The 19,842-nt window shown below is 36.6% G+C and overlaps 2 protein-coding genes across 2 annotated transcripts in view; one reads left to right on the top strand and one right to left on the bottom strand.

Annotated features, from left to right (window-relative positions):
* LPIN2 (lipin 2) overlaps positions 1-19,842 on the top strand; it is a 492,308-nt gene that overhangs the window by 98,359 nt on the left and 374,107 nt on the right. The window lies entirely within an intron of this gene.
* The window catches only part of SMCHD1 (structural maintenance of chromosomes flexible hinge domain containing 1), a 78,986-nt gene continuing 62,173 nt past the window's right edge, over positions 3,030-19,842 (bottom strand). Inside the window, exons 35-48 of the mRNA XM_069853896.1 lie at positions 19,386-19,473; positions 18,839-18,970; positions 17,481-17,630; positions 14,698-14,824; positions 14,412-14,531; positions 12,954-13,039; positions 11,810-11,932; positions 11,444-11,634; positions 10,575-10,684; positions 9,590-9,660; positions 7,840-8,011; positions 5,164-5,322; positions 4,432-4,549; positions 3,030-3,374 (exon numbers count right to left, since the gene is read on the bottom strand). Coding sequence (XP_069709997.1) covers positions 3,269-3,374; positions 4,432-4,549; positions 5,164-5,322; positions 7,840-8,011; positions 9,590-9,660; positions 10,575-10,684; positions 11,444-11,634; positions 11,810-11,932; positions 12,954-13,039; positions 14,412-14,531; positions 14,698-14,824; positions 17,481-17,630; positions 18,839-18,970; positions 19,386-19,473 — 1,753 coding nt within the window. The 3' untranslated portion in view covers positions 3,030-3,268. The remainder of the gene's footprint in view (positions 3,375-4,431; positions 4,550-5,163; positions 5,323-7,839; positions 8,012-9,589; positions 9,661-10,574; positions 10,685-11,443; positions 11,635-11,809; positions 11,933-12,953; positions 13,040-14,411; positions 14,532-14,697; positions 14,825-17,480; positions 17,631-18,838; positions 18,971-19,385; positions 19,474-19,842) is intronic.

Here is a 19,842-nt window from a genome sequence, read left to right on the forward strand (position 1 = left end):
ACGTGAGTTGTGTGTCATTCACCATGAAGGGCAACAGAGTTTGTTTCCCTTCCCCCTTGCTCCAACTGAACTACTGGATCTAGAACCACACAGCAAAAGGGATGGAAGAATAATTGCAAAATGTACCTGTAGACACTGCATCCCTGACAAAACACATTACAACAAGCACTATCTCTTACTATTGTGAGTAACTGACAGTATGGACCATTCATCAATGGTATCTGTGAATATTTTGACCAGTTTAGTTGAAAGGGAGTTCAGAATAGCAACACAAACTTAGCTTAATTTTCTATGCACCTGCATTGGAGGCTTCAGAGCAGAACATCCAGCAATTACACTGCTCCCTTCTCACAAAGTGTCTCAATGGACATTTCGAATGGGTGCGCTTTTCATCCAGGCTACTGATGTAGCGATAGCACAGCATCATCCTGCAAACGGTTTCCTGCCTCACGGTTACTGCTCTGCCTTCCTTTTGCTCTCCAGGGCATCATCCTTTCTTCCTTCCCCCTCGCCGCTCTTTTCTTGAACTGGAGCCCTAACCTCAGAGAGGGCCTGGAGGAGGCAGAATTAAGTCATAGATGAAATACATGTAGCTGGAGAAGAACTGGCGAAGACGGCAATACTGGGATGGTAGAGTTGTGGAGCTGGGCCATAATACTGATGGGGAGCCTGTAACAAAAGTGGTTTGCAAAGGAATGACTTGTCACTGACCAACGTCACTGACCAACATCACTGACCTGATGCGGGTAGTCTCTGCATCCTTCCTGCTTGCTAGAGGAGGAAGGACAGAAAGCACAGAAGTATACACCAGCAGAGCTCAAGCACTGACTCAAGCCATAGTCCTTTATCGTTAAAAGAAAAAAAAGGCTTGCCATTAACACTTTCTCCTCTGCTGAAGCGAGGGATACTGGGAAGAAGGAAAGTACAGTTGCTGTCACAAGCCCAGGCATGTGACCTATATTAGGTTTCATCTTGATAAAACTTTTGCCAGAGGTTCCCTGTCCTACAGAACGCAGCGGCTCACACCAGAGAGGTGCAGCTCCCCATCTCAGTTTGTTGAAGTGGCAGGTGCTCTATCTTCACTGATGAGCCCAGCAGAAAACATGATTATACTGGGGTCTGATGGACAAAGAGCAGTAAAAGCCACAAGCTGGGGAAAGGTCTCAGGTCTTTCAGTGGGGGATATCTGATCTACCTTTTCAGCAGGAACAGCAGGAAAACTGCTGTGAGGCAGGGGTACAGAGCCCACTGTGTGGAGTGTGGTCACTTGGCACAGCAATGGGCCACCTACTCAGCTTCTGACAGGGCACAGCAAGAGGCCTTTGCACGCTAGTGCCCACTGTAGATACCACCCCACACTGGGACAGCAGCACCAGGCAAGTGGCTCTTGGAGTCCCCTTGGAGAAAAAAAGGGAAGCAGTGAAGTCTGCAGGGCACATTCCCGTCCCCATTGCCCGGCTAGCAGTGCTTCCTCTGCGCTCTGCTTCCCTTCTATGAGCTGAAGCAAAGAAACCCAACTTGCTCTGGCTACCTGCACCCAAGAAAAGCTGCCTGCGTGGAAGAAACCCTGTCCTGCCTGTCTCCCAGCTGCTGGTGCCTCCTGGGGCCGAAGGGACACCCTGCAAGCCTCACTCTGTGGCTGGTGCCACTGGTTCCAGCCCAGTCAGGGCCCAACCTGATGTGCCTGCAGTCCACTCCTCCACCCCATCCCCATCCAGCCCTGCTCAGCAGCTACTCCATCCCCCTGCAGTGGTGTGACAGGCAGCAGCCCTTCTACCTAGAGCTGCTCCCAGCCTCCATCAGAAACCAGCTCTGGATCAAGCCCATGAGCTGGCCCAGGCCCCAGCCAGGACTACTTCCTCTTTTATTTCCTGCATCAGTCTTCATCTGCCCCTCATAAAATCAGCCAGGATAAACATACACACCAGAGTATTTTTGATGCCTAATTTGTTCACTGAGTAAAGACAAAAATGGTTACTTACCTTCAGATCTTGAGTGTTATGTCAGGACCACATCAGCTACCCTAAAGAGCTATGCACAGCAGTAACTTGTACTGTAATAACCTGCAATCAATCTGCTGACAATTCCTGAAAATTCCCTGGTGAATATTCCTGAAGTCTCCAATTGATGTTGCACAACTCTAGAAGCCATCCTTAATTTCCTGTTTGCTTCTTTCAGCAGGGAGATACACGAGATGACACTCGACAAGGCAAGAGATGAATTTGAAAAAGAAAAATTTCTGCTAGAAATTTTTGCTAGTCTCTAATCAAATAAGATTTGAGGTCATCCAGAGGCTGGAGGTTAAGGCCAGGCAAGCCAACTAAATCATTGTTTTTAATTTTCTTAAAGCTGGAGATGTCCTTATAAAGTAAAATTCTGCCCAGGTATCTACAGTTTCCCAACATGATTATTTTACCTCCAGCTTAAGTCTCCATTTCCAACTCTTAAAAAGCATACACTCAGTCCAGTTGCAAGGATTCTTCTTTTTTCTTTACAATAATACCCTTCTGTTGCAGTTACATTTTTGGTGTCAAGGACCAGTTTTTCATCTGCTTAAGCAGCAAGGTTCTCTTATGAGGGGTGTGACAACAGAGATGTTGAAAAGTGGCTAGCATTGGTAAAATATATCTCATTTGCCTGATCCATAAAACAGCCTCCTAGTAAAGCTGTTAACACTTTTCATGCTCACAAGTCACTGCTTTGTTTCTTCCATTGGCTGTCTGAAGGAGATACGAATTCCCATGTCAACACCTTGGAAATAGCCTTAGATACTGGCTTGTTGTTAGCTGTCTAATGACTTCACAAATGCCTGTGGTTAGATCTCAGTATATCACTGCTCCAGCCCTCTCCTTTAAATGGATATTACCTTGATATCTCATTGATCGAAAAAGAGCAGTCCAGAAAGTCCTCTTCCCCAGGACAGCCGGGGATGCTTTTTAAATGAAAATCTCTTTACATGGCACTATCTGTTGACCAACTTACAATCAATTATACTGGCAGAGCTTTGTATCAAGCAGTTTTATTGAAAAGTCTGATTTTTTTTCATAAATAAAAAAGGATATATTTTTAACTTTTTCACACATGAACATAAAAACTATGAAAGCTTTTAGAAATGAAAACTAACCATACAAAAATTAGGCTATCAATGTTAAATGCTTAAATCAGTATAAAAATCTTCATAGCAATGGGTAATACAACATGAATATTTCCTTTAATTGAATGTATTCACATTTTCAATACATAGCTATTTTCAGCAAGTCCCATCAGTCTATGCCTTTCTCTTTCGTGGAGTTCCATTAAGTTCTGAGGTGGCTATGTGCAGCAGTTGTTGTTGCTGTTGCTTCTTTGGGAGAGGGGGGATCCATTCTTCTGGGCTAAACAAAACCAGAGCACAGTAGCTTAAAAACAAAGTCCTTTATCTATATACGTATCTCAAAATATATAATTATATATAAGTCTATTTTTTATTTTTATACCTACTTGATATAATTGATGCAAAAGTACAGAGCTCCCACTAGTATAAATATTATAAACCCCATATCTGTGCAGAGCTTCTTACTTTTGCAATTATTTTGTTAGAATTAGGAATAGGATCAGGTTGATATTGGATAGTTTAAATAGAGAACGACTTGATTTCTACATGTGGCTAAAACCCCTAAAATAATATCAAATAATATTGAATATAATAATAATATAAAATATAAATAATAGAGACACATAGTAGTATGCTGAAAACTCATTTGGAGATTTACAGAACACAAATGAGTAAGATTTAAATAATTTCAAAAATATGACCATGGTTCAGCAGAGACAATGATGCACTTATGAGAACAGACACGAGAAATGCGAAAGTTAATTCCATGCAATTTTAAAGATACAGAGTTACAGATTCTGCTGGTTTTATTTTGTGTGTACAATTGTTCATTAACCATAGAGGCAATGTAGAAGTAGATAAACAGGTAAAGAGATAAATAATTGTGTTAAATAATTTACCACCATCTCACCTCAGACATTTACTTGGAAGGAGTTATGTAAGAATGATTTTTTTTCCTCTGTTCTGAGAGAAAAATTCCTTCTCTGTTCATCTGCCCAGCATTTGACACTGAACTTTAAAGAGTTTACAGACCAAGCACTCTCAAATAATTCTGGGGTTGAGTGTATCAGAAAATAGGGGGAATATGAATACAAGAAGATACCAATCAATCAGTTAATAAAGAACTAGCATTAGAATTAAGAAGCAAATCTTTATATCAAGCTTAAATAATGGCAGGAACTTCAGAGGAAATAGGAATGATCTTGAAAAAAAAAAAATCAGCCTTACACAAGTTCTACTCATTGCTGGAAATACTTCCCATACAAAAAAACCCAAACTAGTTCTTGCTTTGAATTCAGGATTTGGGAAAGTAATGGGTAGATTCAGAACAGACTCACCTACACAATTTTTTTACTATCTCTCTTCGCATTCTTTTGGCAGGGAGGGGGGTGTCAGACATATCTAACATTATAGGCTCAAGTATTGATTCAGTGGTTTTATCTGATGGAGTCATACCTATGAGAAAGTTGCAAGTAAAAACAAATTTAAAAAATATTAATCCTATTGGTTATAAATACCAGTAGTGTTAAACCTTTGAAGTAAGGCTTTAGACGTGCGATGCCATAAATTTTATAGCTATCTTATTATCTGAAACTGAGTTAAAAGATGACAGGTAAAAACACTTGCTCTATTTACAGTTGTCACAGAGTAAATGTTGAGTTTTTAAATATATTCTGAAATACCATAAATTATTTGACAGGAACATAAAAATCATTTCTAACAAACAAATGCACAGTCATTTCAAAGAGAATTTCAACATTCTCTACCACTGGGCCAGCTAGATTATTTAACTATTAATCTCACATTAGTGAGACCATAGTTTCATATTCACAGGACACTAACTGACCACATTTTTATTATCATCTGAACACATTACAGTTGCTGGCCTAGGCAACATCCACAGCATCATGCTACATATGGTTTCCTTAAAATGAGACGTCTCTGAGCTCTTAAAATTAACAATCTTCCTTCATAATCTGAACTTGTTAGCTTGCAAGATTAGAGTACATCTGGAAGCAGTTAACAGTTCTCCTCCTGTAGGACACCAGAGGTATAACACTATAACCTACCCAATTTTTGTTCGATGAGTTTGAGGTTTTTCTCTTGTTCGGCAAGTTCCATTTTTTTCTTTTGCATTTCTGGAGTGTTAAGTGACTGCAATTGTAAATCAAGGTCTTTATTCACATTATCAAGTTTCACCAATGCTGCACGGTATTGCTGAAGAAGATCTAATTGAAGAATAAAATAATTAAACACAGAACAGTAAGTAGTCATTTTCAGTTAAAAGGCTACCTAATACCATCCAGACTACATATAAGATTCGCAAGAAAATATATCTTTCATGACCACTACTGGAAAAATCCACCCCAACTTATAATGGACCAGTAGCTCTTCTTAAAATAACTACAAACTGAAAAAAAAAAAAAAAATCACATCCAGCATTTTGATTTCTCTTTTCCTTTTAAGCCCATATCTTAGATCACAGTAAATCACTAGTGAACTCTGAAAACGATGTGGCAAACAGGTATTTCTTTACACATCTTGCCTCTGTGTGCTCCAAACTGAATTCTTTACCTTTGATGACATTATGTGTGCTTGTAGTATGTTTTGCTTTTACTGCTACAAAGCGGAAGCTTTTATCACTGACTTGAATTGTAGTCCACCTTGTGGAACAAGAGAACATTTACTGAATTTCACATTGTCTTACTTACGCAAATTTAAAGCAGACAGCAGTAGCCTCAGGTAACCACATGTGTATTTTGCTGACAAACTTTGTTCCTCTTTTAAAATATAAGACGACAAATTTTTCTTAGTCCAAGTATTGAATAAGTGTGTCAGGTAATAATGAAAGGCTTCAAGCATGTTAGCCCAGGTTCATTCATTTTACTGTGCTGCAAGTATGGGGCAGCTTGCACAAAGCTTAACTGAACACTAGATTGCTTTATATTTACCAAAGGGTGAAAGCATTCACAGTTACTGCAGACTGACAAAAGGCAAAGCAAATTCTTAGTACAACTTATTTTAGAAGTACCATGTCAGTGTAATCACAGTTTATGTAACTACTTTAATTTTATGTAACGAACACAGAAGAGCAGCAAATCACAACTAATATTAAGGCTGAAATTTAATTCACAAGTCTTGTGTAATGAGGTGCTGTCCTTTATATGGAATTTCACTATTATTTTCCTATAAATGTCTAATAACTATCCAAGTGAAATAAAAACATACTCTTTTCTACCATGACTGTTCCTGTATTAAATTACAGACAAGATCAGTTTCATTCACATGGGTAATAATTGAGTTCAACAGCTGGAAGTATGTTGATAGGCAACTATAAAGTGTGTTAAACTCAGCATATTTCAGCCTGTAGCTGAAATGCTTTCTATATTTTTCTTCCATGTAATATATTTTTACTGAAATATCTAGGAAATATCTTTTTAGCCTTTTTTGTCTCTCAACTGGTCAATGTTAAGTAGTTTGCCTGTATATAAGGCTACTCCATAGAATCATAGAATCATCAGGTTGGAAGAGACCCACTGGATCATCAAGTCCAACCATTCCTATCAAACACTAAACCATGCCCCTCAGCACCTTGTCCACTCATCCCCTAAACACCTCCAGGGAAGGTGAATCAACCACCTCCCTGGGCAGCCTGTGCCAGTGCCCAATGACCCTTTCTGTGAAGAATTTTTTCCTAATGTTCAGCCTAAACCTCCCCTGGCGGAGCTTGAGGCCATTTCCTCTTGTCCTGTCCCCTGTCACTTGGGAGAAGAGGCCAGCACCCTCCTCTCCACAACCTCCTTTCAGGTAGTTATTTATAGAGAGCAATGAGGTCTCCCCTCAGCCTCCTCTTCTCCAGGCTAAACAACCCCAGCTCTCTCAGCCACTCCACATATGACCTGTTCTCCAGCTTTGTTGCTCTTCTCTGGACTCGCTCCAGAGCCTCAACATCCTTCTTGTGGTGAGGGGCCCAGAACTGAACACAGGATTCAAGGAGCGGTCTCACCTGTGCCAGTAAGTATGTGTTTTCTTTCTCTTGTTTGCCCCTCACCCCTCTCCACTGCATATTTCTAGGAATACCGTTATGGAAAAACTTCATGGCCTTTCTTTTGAAAATCAAGTATTTAAGAACAACCTTATTTGTAAGTAACAATTTTCAATATCTTACAAATCAGCCAGATCAGCTGTTACATGTCAGAAGCTGCCATCTTTTAACTTAATTTAGAACCTTTGTTTTTAAAGGAAGAGTCAATGCACATAATGAAATGTAAGTGATCCCACAGGAAATGTAAGGTATCATGGTCTTAGGGAAATAATGTAGAAAGTTTGTGCAACATGATTTTTTTTTTTTTCCTACCAATGCTTCGTGTAGATTACGTGCACAGTAAGTATCTCTATGTTGTATGGTGTATCCATACGAGAAAAACCTGAAACTTCTACTATTCAAGGATGCCAGAATTCAATCATCTCACGTCTGCTGTTTTAATGATTACCACTCCTTATACTCTTTAATAAGATTAAAGGGGAAATATCTTGTAATTATTATTTTTTCCTTCAGGAAATTTAACAGTTATGGCTTTTAAGATAAGGGAAATTCACAGATAGGACATTGTGCAGGTCATCTTTCTTAAATTATCATTATGCTAAAGTGAAGTTTTCTTTTTTATATTACATAAGAGAAAAATGAACATAGGCAAGCAATATAATTTTGAAAGTTCTGTATTTCCATGACTTCATTCACCTACCTATCTGTCCAGAGAAAGCATAGTAAAGTTTCGGCATGGGTGCTCCAAATACCATTCCTCTGAGTTTGTCCATTGGAGGAGCTTTATTCTGAAGGCCTCCAAATTTTCCATTGCTGCGAATCCTGTCTCCTTCTCTAGTCAGCAAAGTAGGGCAGTATGTAATTTTTACAACCTACACAGGTATAAAAAGTGATACTAAAAATTAGTAACTTTTTATATATTACGAAATTACATTTAATGACTTTTGCTTTCAAGTAATAGAATACATATATTAAAATGAAACAGTACTGACAATAATTGTGAAAACTAAATTTGGGGTGTTTTCTTGTGTCCTCAGATTTTCACAGAAGTCTAGGGACAGAATTTTGACCTATACTAGGAAAAAGCTAATTATCAACATATACTTTGTAGCAGTATATGTTGATAAATGAAAGCATTGCTAAAAAAATGTGAGCGCTTATTCAATTATTTGATGAAATTAGGGGTTTTTTTTTAAATGCACAAGATTTAATGCATCTAAAATCCAAGAGATCTATTTCTTATTAGCATATTCAATAAAACTTCCACATAGTTTATAAAATTTACTTCTGGTGGGTGACTGAAACAAATGGGGTAACAGACTAAATAACTGAAATGACCTAGACCTCATTTTGAGAAATGACTGCATATACAAACTCCTTTGCCTGAACTGACACAGAGGGTCGTTTCCTGACACTGATTAACAACTAAGATCTCACTCACCTCTCTCTTCTGTTTGATTCTGCAGTAATAAAATATATTTTTTTTTGATGAAAGAGACATATATATTCTTCACAACTGAAAAATGTTTTGTTCACTTGATGGACGCTTGAGATGGTTATTAACACATAATGGAAATTACACTATTAATGACTATATCCATATATCTGAGACACTGTTTGGGAACACTCAAAACAGGCCTCATTTGCAGTTTAACAGCCAGCAGAAGCCAACAGAGAAAGGAATGGAATCGCAGAGCAAAAGAATCGGTCAATTCCAGAGCACAGAGCAGGAAATCTGTGCTGCACTGACTGGGGAAGAATGAAACAGGCAACCAATTTTACATGCCACCTGAGCTTCCATGTTAACTTGTTCTCTTGAGAACAACCCTGCAGTACAATATCTTATCCTTCTAGAGAGGGAAAAAATAAGGATATCCAGTCCCAAGAAATTAAAGTTTAATCAGTACAGTTCATCCTTATGCTCAGTCATTATTTCACTACTAACAACCTCATAAGCTGAAACAGAAAGTGCTCAGTGCAGGACTTCCTCAGAGACCTTATTTGCTAAAATGTGTCCCATTGAATCTAAATAAAATGGGTCAGAAAAAGGTCTAGCAAAGTTTCATATCAAGATCTTAGTTATTATAATGGATTTGAAATTTCACCATGTACCTCAAAGTCCAGTGTTTTATTATACATACAGGGACTAGGAAAGTACTGAAGAATTCGAATTGAACACAGCAAAATTAAAAATATTTGTGCTTAAAAACGTGGCACCATGCTTCATGGCAACATTCACGTAATGGAATTCATTGAATGGAGGTAATTTTGTCAGTGCCAATAATAAAGATTTCATTTATTGTTAAGTGCATTGAGACTTACAAACAATAAGCACTCTTATAGCTAGTGTATCATTAATCTTAGCAATCATTCTAGGTTTATAACATATTTAATATGTAGCTATGCAATATATTTGTTTTAAAAAAATATCAAGAATAATAGAAACGTACCTCTTTTCTGTAATGGTTGGCAGCATCCAAGTTATCTATAATGATAGTGTCACCCAAGAGCATCCCAAACACTGAAAAATGTAATTTTTTTACCATGAAATTTCTCTGTAACAAAATAGCCTGAGTTTTGAAAAATCAGTTCTGAGGCATCATTATTACAGCTTTTTGGATAAATGTAAGGGGAGTAGCATGCCCATTATCTTTTTCCAATGAATTTTTGTTTGGAGATAGAAATAAACATGTAATTTTGTGTTTTCATCAAATAATTCACAAAGAAAAAAATTAGTATGTTTAATTGTGTTATGTCATAATTTACCAAAGTATTCTCTTGATATCTTACATTTACAAAGAAACACATAAAATCCCAAGTTTCAGGAAATGATATAAATGATAATTTTTTAAGTCCTCTTTGAATAGTGTTCTCAGTTTCTGAATATTCAATACATTATTATCAAAGGAAAAAACCATTCACAGGCTGATGATCCAACTGAGTTTAAGACTTTTTTTCTTCTGCTAATAAAAGACTGCTTTGTACAAAGTCTAACTTAATGTAGCCTTGCCAGTCTGAGCATACATAAATCTCTGCATTATACATTTTTTGAGAGGAATAGGACTGGAAAAACAGCTTAACAAAAGCAGTAACTTCTGCAGTATGAAAACACAAAACTAGTATTACAACTGTCAGTTTCTTCTTATGTGACCCTGGGATCAAGATAATGCTGAGGTAATTTAAAACAGGAAAAACCTCCACTATATGAGGAATCAAAAATAAGACAAGTAGAAGACAGTGGTCATTGCTGAATTTTTCACAACTGTCATTTGCAAGCACTTAACACTAAGTCATCCTCTTTTTATGAGGAGACCTCACAAGGGAAGTGCACTGGTATTTGCAAATGTCTCAGAATGGATTACGATTTGTGAGGCTTCTGTATTTCATTTATTAAAAAAGAAAGAAGTTATGAAAAATTTCTTTAATATCATTTACCTATTTGACAATGCTCTACATTATCTGGGAAGGTCAACAAATCTCTGGCAAATACCGGATTTCCAATAGGTCTGAAGAAGACTTTTCCATTTCTTAAGTGAGGCAAAGGCCTAGTAAAGAAAGGGGAGAGTGAGGGAGAAGAGGAGAAAGAATCAATTTGTCTTTATTTTATTATTGCTTCTGACCATCTAGTCAGAAGCCCACAACTGACTGAATGGATCTTAATGCTTCCACATTAGGTGCTAAATGACCCCAACACTATTTGAAATGTCAGTTATTCTAAAGATATTTTTATAAAACACTAAGTTGTAACAAGACACATGTCCAACAAATTAATATGGACAAGTTTAATACACTATATTATAAAACCTGAGATTTTGACCCTTGTAAATACACCTGCACATCAGATCGTTTCTAAAAATCTCTTTATGATATTAGCTGTCACCTTTATAAGCAAATTATTTTCAAACACAGAATTATTGTATTTTCCTTTATCTTCCAGGAAACCAAACCAGCAGAATGAATTTCTATTACTGTTTCATGGAATGTGCTCTGGAATTAGATTTTTTTAAAAAGTTACAATTTGATTTTAAGCACTAAAATTATTTAAAAGAAGTTCCTAGGAAACACATAAAAGTGAAAAAAAATAGTAAATTGCCCTCTCTTTTTAACAGAATGCCTTATTAAATAAAGAACAATAAACTGCAGTTAAAGATATAAAGCTACGATTTCAGCATTCCAAGTGATATTACTGTTGTTATAATTACAAACTCAGAAATTTTATATTTCAAATACTTTATAAGAGTAAAGTTTAAAACAAATGAGACATAAAGAGAAAGGACATAATACAAATGCAGAAGTTTCCCTACCTGTTCCAATCAGGGAGTGTCTTCTTGTAAATAGAATCAAGAGGTAACACCTGTTGTCGACCTTGAGTTTCATCAAAAATAGAACGAGCGGCTTCAGTAGTCAGTGTGACTACACAGTCCATGTCACTTGCCAAATGCCAAGAGATAACTTTTGCTGCTTCATTATCTTCAATTTGCGCTAAATGTGCGATCTGTGTCACAGAAGTCAAAACAGTCAAAATAGATGCCAAGACCACCTCCCCTTTTCATACTAATCACAATCATCCTGCAACTTCAATCAGACATTTAATTCTCCCGTTGATGGCTCTGTTACTGACTTCCAGGAACCCACAAAACTAATCTGAAGGTTCTCTGAGAGGAACTCACCTTGCCTAAAATATCCTGGTTGCATTTTGGATAGTTTGGGAGGGTACAAGTTCGCCTTGGCTGTTTCATTACTCCTTCTTGATCCAACATCTTTTGTTTTATAAGAGAATCCACATACTGAAGCTAAAAATAAAAACTGAAAGTTAGCAAGCATATATCATTGGGAAGAACTGCAGAGGCAGTTACTTAATGTGATTTCAATTAAGCTCCTAACAAAAAAACATTCAACAATTTGGAAGAGACTCTTAGTATATTGGAGAGCCACTGCATATAATCTCAGAAGACAGCAAAACGAGGCAAACTGCAATTGTGGACATGATTTTTTTTTTATACAACCTTTTGTTTTTTAAGACTTCAGAAAGCTTTTCACAAATAGCTTCCAGAGCCTGATTAAAGCCAAAACTGAGGAAAGTTTAAAGCAGCAGGAAAAGACAATCACAAATGTACAAGAATAAACCATTTTAGAAAGAAACTTTGTCCAGGCCTGAAAAATCTATCCAGCAGGGGGAACTCGAGTATCATGATTGCAGATGTGTATGACTTGTAATTAGACTGTAACACTTGTTTTTATTTATCTAAAGACAACTACATGTTTACACTTGTTTGTTCAAAAATATTAGTAGTTTGAAAATTTTCTTTAAAAAGTTTCTTTAAAACATAATTGGATCTTTATGGGAAATTAGCAATGGGGTACATTGCCCTGAATCTTTCAAACTTACTTTTACATCACCTTTGTCTGTACCATATAAAATTCCCTAATTCTCTGAAAAGAGTTGTTTTCCTTTGTCTACTTATGTCAGACTACATCCAGTGTATATTGATCAGCCTTCAAAAATCCAATATGAAAATTAGCAGTAGCAGTAATAAAACTGGTAATCATAGCAAAAAGACAAAAACAAGATGAGGACATAAAGGAGAATTTTTTCTTATTTCTCTAGCAGCTTTGTAAACAGATAGTCATATTAGCAAAACAGTAAAAAAATAAATTAGCTTAGCACTGATTCACAAAATTTCCTCATGGTTTCAATTTTCAGAGTTTCGCTAACAGGTGTTGGTGTATATACCAGTGTGATTTAATAATGCTATATAATGATGATAATTTCATATTAAGATGTTATGGAGTTTATTAAGAAATAACCCATACTGTGTTTGTCTGTGGTAATTCAATTTGATGTTTTTTCAGTTCATTCTTCAGGTGAATTTCTCGTGCTTCAGCTTCTTTAACCTGACCTGAAAACAACAAAACAAACAAAGAGGAAAGGGAACATTAGAAAGCAATGGAACACTTCTTACAGAATCTCTTACAACTTTGCAGAATTATGCCACCTATAGCTGATCTTATCTACTTCACAATTTCAGCATAGAATATAAGATTTGTCGACAGAGATCTTGTGATCTGCCCAGCTTTTAAACAACTTCAGCAGCTGCCACCTCTTTCAACTTCAGGAAGCAATGCAGCCAGTCCTTATATTGGTCTGAGGATGCACGCTCTTTTTAATTTTCATCCTCAATTCTCTTTCCAAATGGTTCTTCAAACAGCAAAACGACAATACAGAAGGAAAGAGTGGTAGCTAGCACTATCCTCTTTTGTCTCTTACATGGGACATCACTTTCTGGACGTTATTTCCTCAACTCTCATATCTAAACTGAAACAATTTTGAAAAGAAATGTGTAAATAGGTGAGCTGCTTTCCACTCTATTCAAATAGGTTTATATTTGGAAATGTTATTTAAGCATAAAGTATAACGCTGTGCTCCATCTTATTCTCCAGAGACGTGCAAAAATCTGCAAATAAGAAACAAAACTGTTTGCCTTTCACAATGGAATATGTCATGGACACATGCAGTAAACACGTAACAGAAACACTAAAAATACAAGAAACAGCAGAATCTTCTAATTCCAGCACGTTTTACTTCTATTTAGTGATTACTTAAAATAAAAATTCAAAATGCATCTACTAAAGCAAACCTTTTGATCAGTCAGGATAATTGAAACAAAAAATAACGCAAAGAAAACACGTCTTCATTTCCCCCATGCCCATAAGTAATTGCCTGCTCTGCTGTTTAACAGGCTTTATACACGATTACATTTGCTGAAGAACATAGAGATAGTTACTAGCTACACAATACTTTTGAATAATGTACATAGGGTAAAATGTGTGAGGGAAAAGTAGCATTTTGAAAATGAAAAAATAACTTTTTGAAAGAGGATTATCTACAGTTCACTCCCTAAAATTGTTTCTAGATAACTGTTTTATTTCCAGATGGATAAGCATTCACACTTCCATTGCAAAGATAGGAGTGCAAGGCAGTCATGGGAAAAAAAGAGTAAGGCCACCAACTTCAATGATTTATTCCTCATTTTGATAGTTCTGACATAAGACGTGCTATCTCAAGTCAAAGCCCTTCATTGGTAGGTCCATCCAAATAACTAGATGCTTCCCTGCTAATGCAAAGATATACTTCCTTATGCCCCCCTCTAACTACTGTATCCCATGATTTCTATACTGATTTTTCTCCTCCTCTCTCTATAGTGTCAAAATTATTAAAGGAAAAAATCCCTTCATTCCAAGAAATTTAATTATATATTCGACTGAACTTACATTTCATTTCATTTACGAGCTGATTAGTAGTATCAAACCAATTTCTGTAAACACCTATGGACTGAGATAATTGGTCTCTCTCCTTCGTAAGTGTTGCCATCTGTTGCTGCTTCTTGAAATCTATAGAAATAAATACAGATATTTTTAAAAGAAAATATAACAACATTGTTGGTTTAAACATCAACGAAAATCTGTTAAGCTATTACACAGTTCTAAAAAAGTATTATGTACCTAAAAATAACTGGTTCTAAGGAAAAGCAAGCATTTTCGAGTAATTTAAACATACCATTGTAAAACATGAATGACAGACGGTACGGTTCCAAAGGTTTTTTCAAAGCTGGTAGATCTGGTTCAAATACAAGAATATATTCAGTACTATCTCTTCCAGGACTGTTTTCAGCCAGCACTAGATTCTAATAAAACAAACAAACATACATAAGTTTAAGTTCACATTTAAGGTTATACACAAAATAAAATAAGCATTCTTCAAACACTAAACCTTATAAGACACCTAACACATGAGGTCAATACAATATCACTACAGCTTTAAGTACTGCCTTTGAAATGCCTTTTATACCTAATAAAAAGATGCAAAATACAAAGATTTAACATAACTATTTTATTATTTAAGTATTAAGATTGTCATTTTACCTGTTTAGAGGGTCTTATTATTTTTGCCTCTATACTTTATTTAAGAGACATACGCTCAGAAAAAACTTTCTCTGGACTGCCCATAAGCAAGACTTCCTGAGATGTACTTCATTCAGCATATGAACAAATGCAAGCGTAACGTTAAAAAGGAAGACCCAATGCATAAGACAGATAAGGAAAAACAAACCATTCCCAGTGCTGAGTTAAAGTTACTGCTGTTACCATGGAAGTAGACAGCAGGTCCCAAATGAATGAACAATATATATCCCGATGTTAACATTTGACACCCCATTTCTCATCAATTTCTTATTGAAAAGACATATTAATTCCTTCACCTTTCATTAAAAACACAGGAAATACTATAAACCCATAAAGAATGGTAAACAGAAATAAAATTAGTATAGGTAATATCTAAATGTGCTGTTACTTTGGGAAAGGTATCATGCATAAAATGAATAATGCTTATAATAAAACTCATACTGTTTCCACCTTTAATATGTAGAAATTGCTACTCAACTGGCCAAATCAAGAGAGAAGTGGTTGCAGCCTAAAAGAAGAGATAGATATATAACCTTCAAAGATAGTCTTCATGGCTTTCAAGAATATTGCAGCTACAAAATTATCAGGAGAAGTCTGATATCCTTAGAAAATTTATACCAATAAAAATCTAAACATTTTCCTTTGTTAAACAAGTTTGGTATGCCTGAACCTCCGTGTAAGGCTAAACATGTCAGCTTATCAGCTTCACTACATTGATGCTAATTACACACAATTATATTTATAAACAAGATGGACAATTTCAAGATACCTTAAAAAAACCCTAGCGTGTCCCCTCCCCACTCCACTCCTAATTATATGAAAAGCAGAGTGCATAACAATCAACAAATCCTTTCCACATGAGTTTTCTGAGTTGCCTAAAGTCAGAGAACTTCATATAAACTAGACAACTTAAAACTGTCCACAGAGAGGAAGAGTTCACTGCAATAGAATTACTCCTAATGGAAGACTAGGGAACACACGTTACTGTCAAAAGCAGTAGGATCTCATCAGGTCACAGTAATAAGAAAGTAGAATGTACCCCACTCCTTCCACTCCACACCAAACCAGGAACATATAACTAAAAATAGAAAGCATCTGCTTACAAAAAAAAAAATCCAAGCCAACAAAAAACCCCGCATATATGCCCCTTCCCTTACATAGGTTGTTAGCTTAGTCACTGAAGCAAGATTGTGGTGTTCAGGTCACAATGGCTAAAAACCAGGTTACTAGTACATGGAGATAAAACAATTGTTATTTCTGCATCAGTGAGGAGTCTGAGAAATTAGTAATTTTATTTGAACTGCTAAGAGTCCACTCTATAGGGTTATTATTCCCTCAATGCTTCTTTCCACCCTATCTGCCCACTAAAATGTGTTTGCAAATCAATTAATTTATTACTCCTGAAACACAGCTGGGGAACAGAAACCTACAGTGCACCATAAATCAATTACTATATAGATTTTATCCTATACCTCTATTTAGTCTATGAATTTTATTTTTCTAGTTTGTTTTTTTTATGCACATTTTGACACTTTTCTTTACGGATCAGAATAGAACAGAGTTTAACAAATTGTTCAGTAAAAAGTGTTTCCCATGTTTAGATATCTGTCCTTGACTGTTAACAACACAGAATTTTTTATGCTGTCATTAAGTTTCATCTACGTAGTTCCATAAAAGCAGCTGATATACTGAATAAAATATATTATGAATAAGTTTCTATGTGGGATCTGTAGATTTTAATGATTCTATTTGAGTTTTATTGCCAGAGATTCAAACTGAAACAGGGCAAGCACTTTTAATAGTAAAGGGTACTATCGACTCAAAGCATAAAGAGAAGTGGTAGTTTTATATTTAATTCTTCAAATGAGGATAGGATGCCTTTCTGCAAAGTTTATGTAAACCTAGTTAGCTTGACAAAATGTAAAGAGCACTTGTTAAAATTTAATTACATATCTACGAAGAGGTCAGACTAAATGATAGTAAGGTATTATAGTCAGGTAGTATTACAGATAAAAATGTAAATTATCACTAATATTAATGGCTTAACAACAAAGTGGTGAAGCGCTATTTACATGTAAAATTCAAATTAGGAAAAGATCCTGGATGCCTCTGTGTCCCACTCCCTAACCTGGTTTTAGAATGTAGTTGCAAACTTCCCTCACTCGGTAAGGATAACCAACTTAAAGAATGTCTTTCCTTCAAGTTTTCCGAAAATCAGCAACTAAACAGAGAAGTAATTTATCTACTCATCAGTAAGGGAAGGCTACAACACACACTAAACCTCTACAAAACACAACAAGGTTTAAGATCAGCTTTGAAACCGTAGAAAAATAGGCTCCATTGCTCATGGAGCTAACTATGTATTTCAGTCGCACTTACAATTTCAGCTGATCCTCTGGCAAATGGAAACTCAACTGTACTGACTTTCCCATTAAACTGTGGGATCTCTATATCCTCTTCATTGGGGCTCTTAATTTTTGCTATTATTCTGCCAACTAGATCCATCCCAGTGCGGTTGTTGAATTCATCCTGTAAGTAAAAGATAAAAATTTAGTTTGGAGCATGAAATGAAGTAATACATTTATATATTGTACTAGGTTTGCAAGGCAAGGTGCTGGCAGCGGGTGCTGCAGGGTGGCCTCTGCAAGGAGTGGCTGGGGCTGTCCTGTGCTGGACACGGCAGCCGCCAGTTGGCTCCAACCAGTCCTCTGCAGGGCATGTTTGGGCTGCTCTGCCAAGGCAGCATTTCCTCTGGGAAAATATATTTAAGGAAGTGCAAAAATGCAAAGGAAAAGGAGAAGGGAAAAAAAGAGAAACAGCAGAGGGAACACCAAGGCCGGAGAAAAAGGAGTAGAGGGGAGGTGCTACAGGCACCAGAGCAGAGATTCCCCTGGAGCCTGTGGGGAGATCACAATGAAGCAGGTATTTCCCTGCAGTCCATAAAAGACTATAACGGCAGAACAGACAGCTACACAGGCGCCTATGGAGGACTCCACTGCAGGGCAAGGACTGTAGCCTGTGAAGAGGGCTCATGCTGCAGCAGTTCACGAAGGACTGCAGCTCATGGAGACACCCATCTAAAACCAGCGAAACTCGGAGAAGGAAGAAGCAGCAGAGAGCAGCTGTTACGGATTGACCACAACCCCCATCCCTCTGCATTGCTTGGGGAAGGGTAGAGAAGTATGGAGAAAAGCTGAGCCTGGGAAAGAGCGAGGCAGAAGGTGGTGTTTTACTTCTTTTGTCTTTGTTTCTCGTTACCCAAATCTATTTTAAGTGGTGATAAATTAAACTTATTCTCCACAAGTCCACAGCAGTAACTGGTTAAGTCATATTCCAGCACCCCATGAACGTTCAAAGTTTAGGAAACCTTATATTTCCTAATGCAAGATTTCGAAGAGAAACTGTCTCCTGGAATAAAAATTACTGAGAGAAACAACTGCTGTATATATAAGTGTTTTCCCACTAGAAACTGATCTTGAAACATTCTTTTCCTATGGCAAAAAAAGAAATGGGTTTCAATTGAGATGCCTGACAGCAAGGATTGTGGGCTTTCATTTTGGTCACGTGTATCTAAATAAAACAAGATAACCCTCTCATATACTAGAAATCACTGATATATGTATTTTTCCTGAAGTTAAACTGCAAAGCGACAGCAGCAGTGCCTTACTGCAAAATTCAGCATATTTTTAGCAGTGGTATATTTCCCTAATTATGATCTTTTATTAAAGTATAGTTACCATTATATGGAGGTATAAATCCTTGACCAGTGTACGGCTAGTAAGGGATCGTACATTGGAAACTGCTGGAGTAGCTGGTGAAGGATCAGGTAACAAGCGTACAGGGTCATTAGGTACAACTTCAACTATAATCTAGCAGAAAAAGGAGGAAGAATAAAATGAAGTAAAACAAAACAAAATAAAATAAAGACTGATATAATTCACTGTGATTCACTTGCACACATTCGTTGCTCAGAAAATACCGAAATAAATGAATATGAAAATTACTGACAATCTTGAAATAAATTAGCATGACCATAGAATAGTTCTAATAGGTTGCAATTATGCGGCCCTGTTATTCCACCAGAATTCTGTGTAGTTACAAAAGCTAATGAAAACATAATCTGAAATCAACAGTTTGAAACAAGTAACTATCAAAAATAATATATTTTTTGCAAAGATTGCAAGTGAAAGCATTTGCATTCTGAATTTACAAAGTATTATATTTCTCCCAGATGATTCTGTATTACATGTTTGTCGCTGCATGGAATTAATTATAGCTTCAAACCTGGTCACTGCTGAGTGTATTTGTCTTATCCATTGCAAAGGTAAACTGGATACTGTAAGTGCCCACTCTCTCTGGAACCACTTTATCCCTAAATAATCAAAAACAAAACCCAAGCAAAAGCAAGTTAATACTGAAGTGACAAGTATGTAAGCAAGCAAACAACTGAAATTCTGAGTACTCCCCCCAGTCTAGTTAAGAGTACCTTGTAAAGGCACAATGTATTTTAGTACTCCTCCATAAAACTCCTTCAGCAAGAACACTATGAATGTTTCTCAAAAAATAGTGTAAGACTACTGGAAGCTTGGTTGAGGAAAGTCGCCACCAAGAGTTTGTCTCTTACAAGTTGAAAGAACATTTTTCATGGCCTTATCAGGTATCTGCAAGCCTACCTCATTTCACTTTCCATTCAATGAATTTTCATAAAGCTACTGAAACAAAACCTAGAAATGTTTATATC

The sequence above is a fragment of the Phaenicophaeus curvirostris genome, chromosome 3 (assembly GCF_032191515.1).
Source record: "Phaenicophaeus curvirostris isolate KB17595 chromosome 3, BPBGC_Pcur_1.0, whole genome shotgun sequence".
In the NCBI taxonomy this organism is placed as follows: domain Eukaryota; kingdom Metazoa; phylum Chordata; class Aves; order Cuculiformes; family Cuculidae; genus Phaenicophaeus; species Phaenicophaeus curvirostris.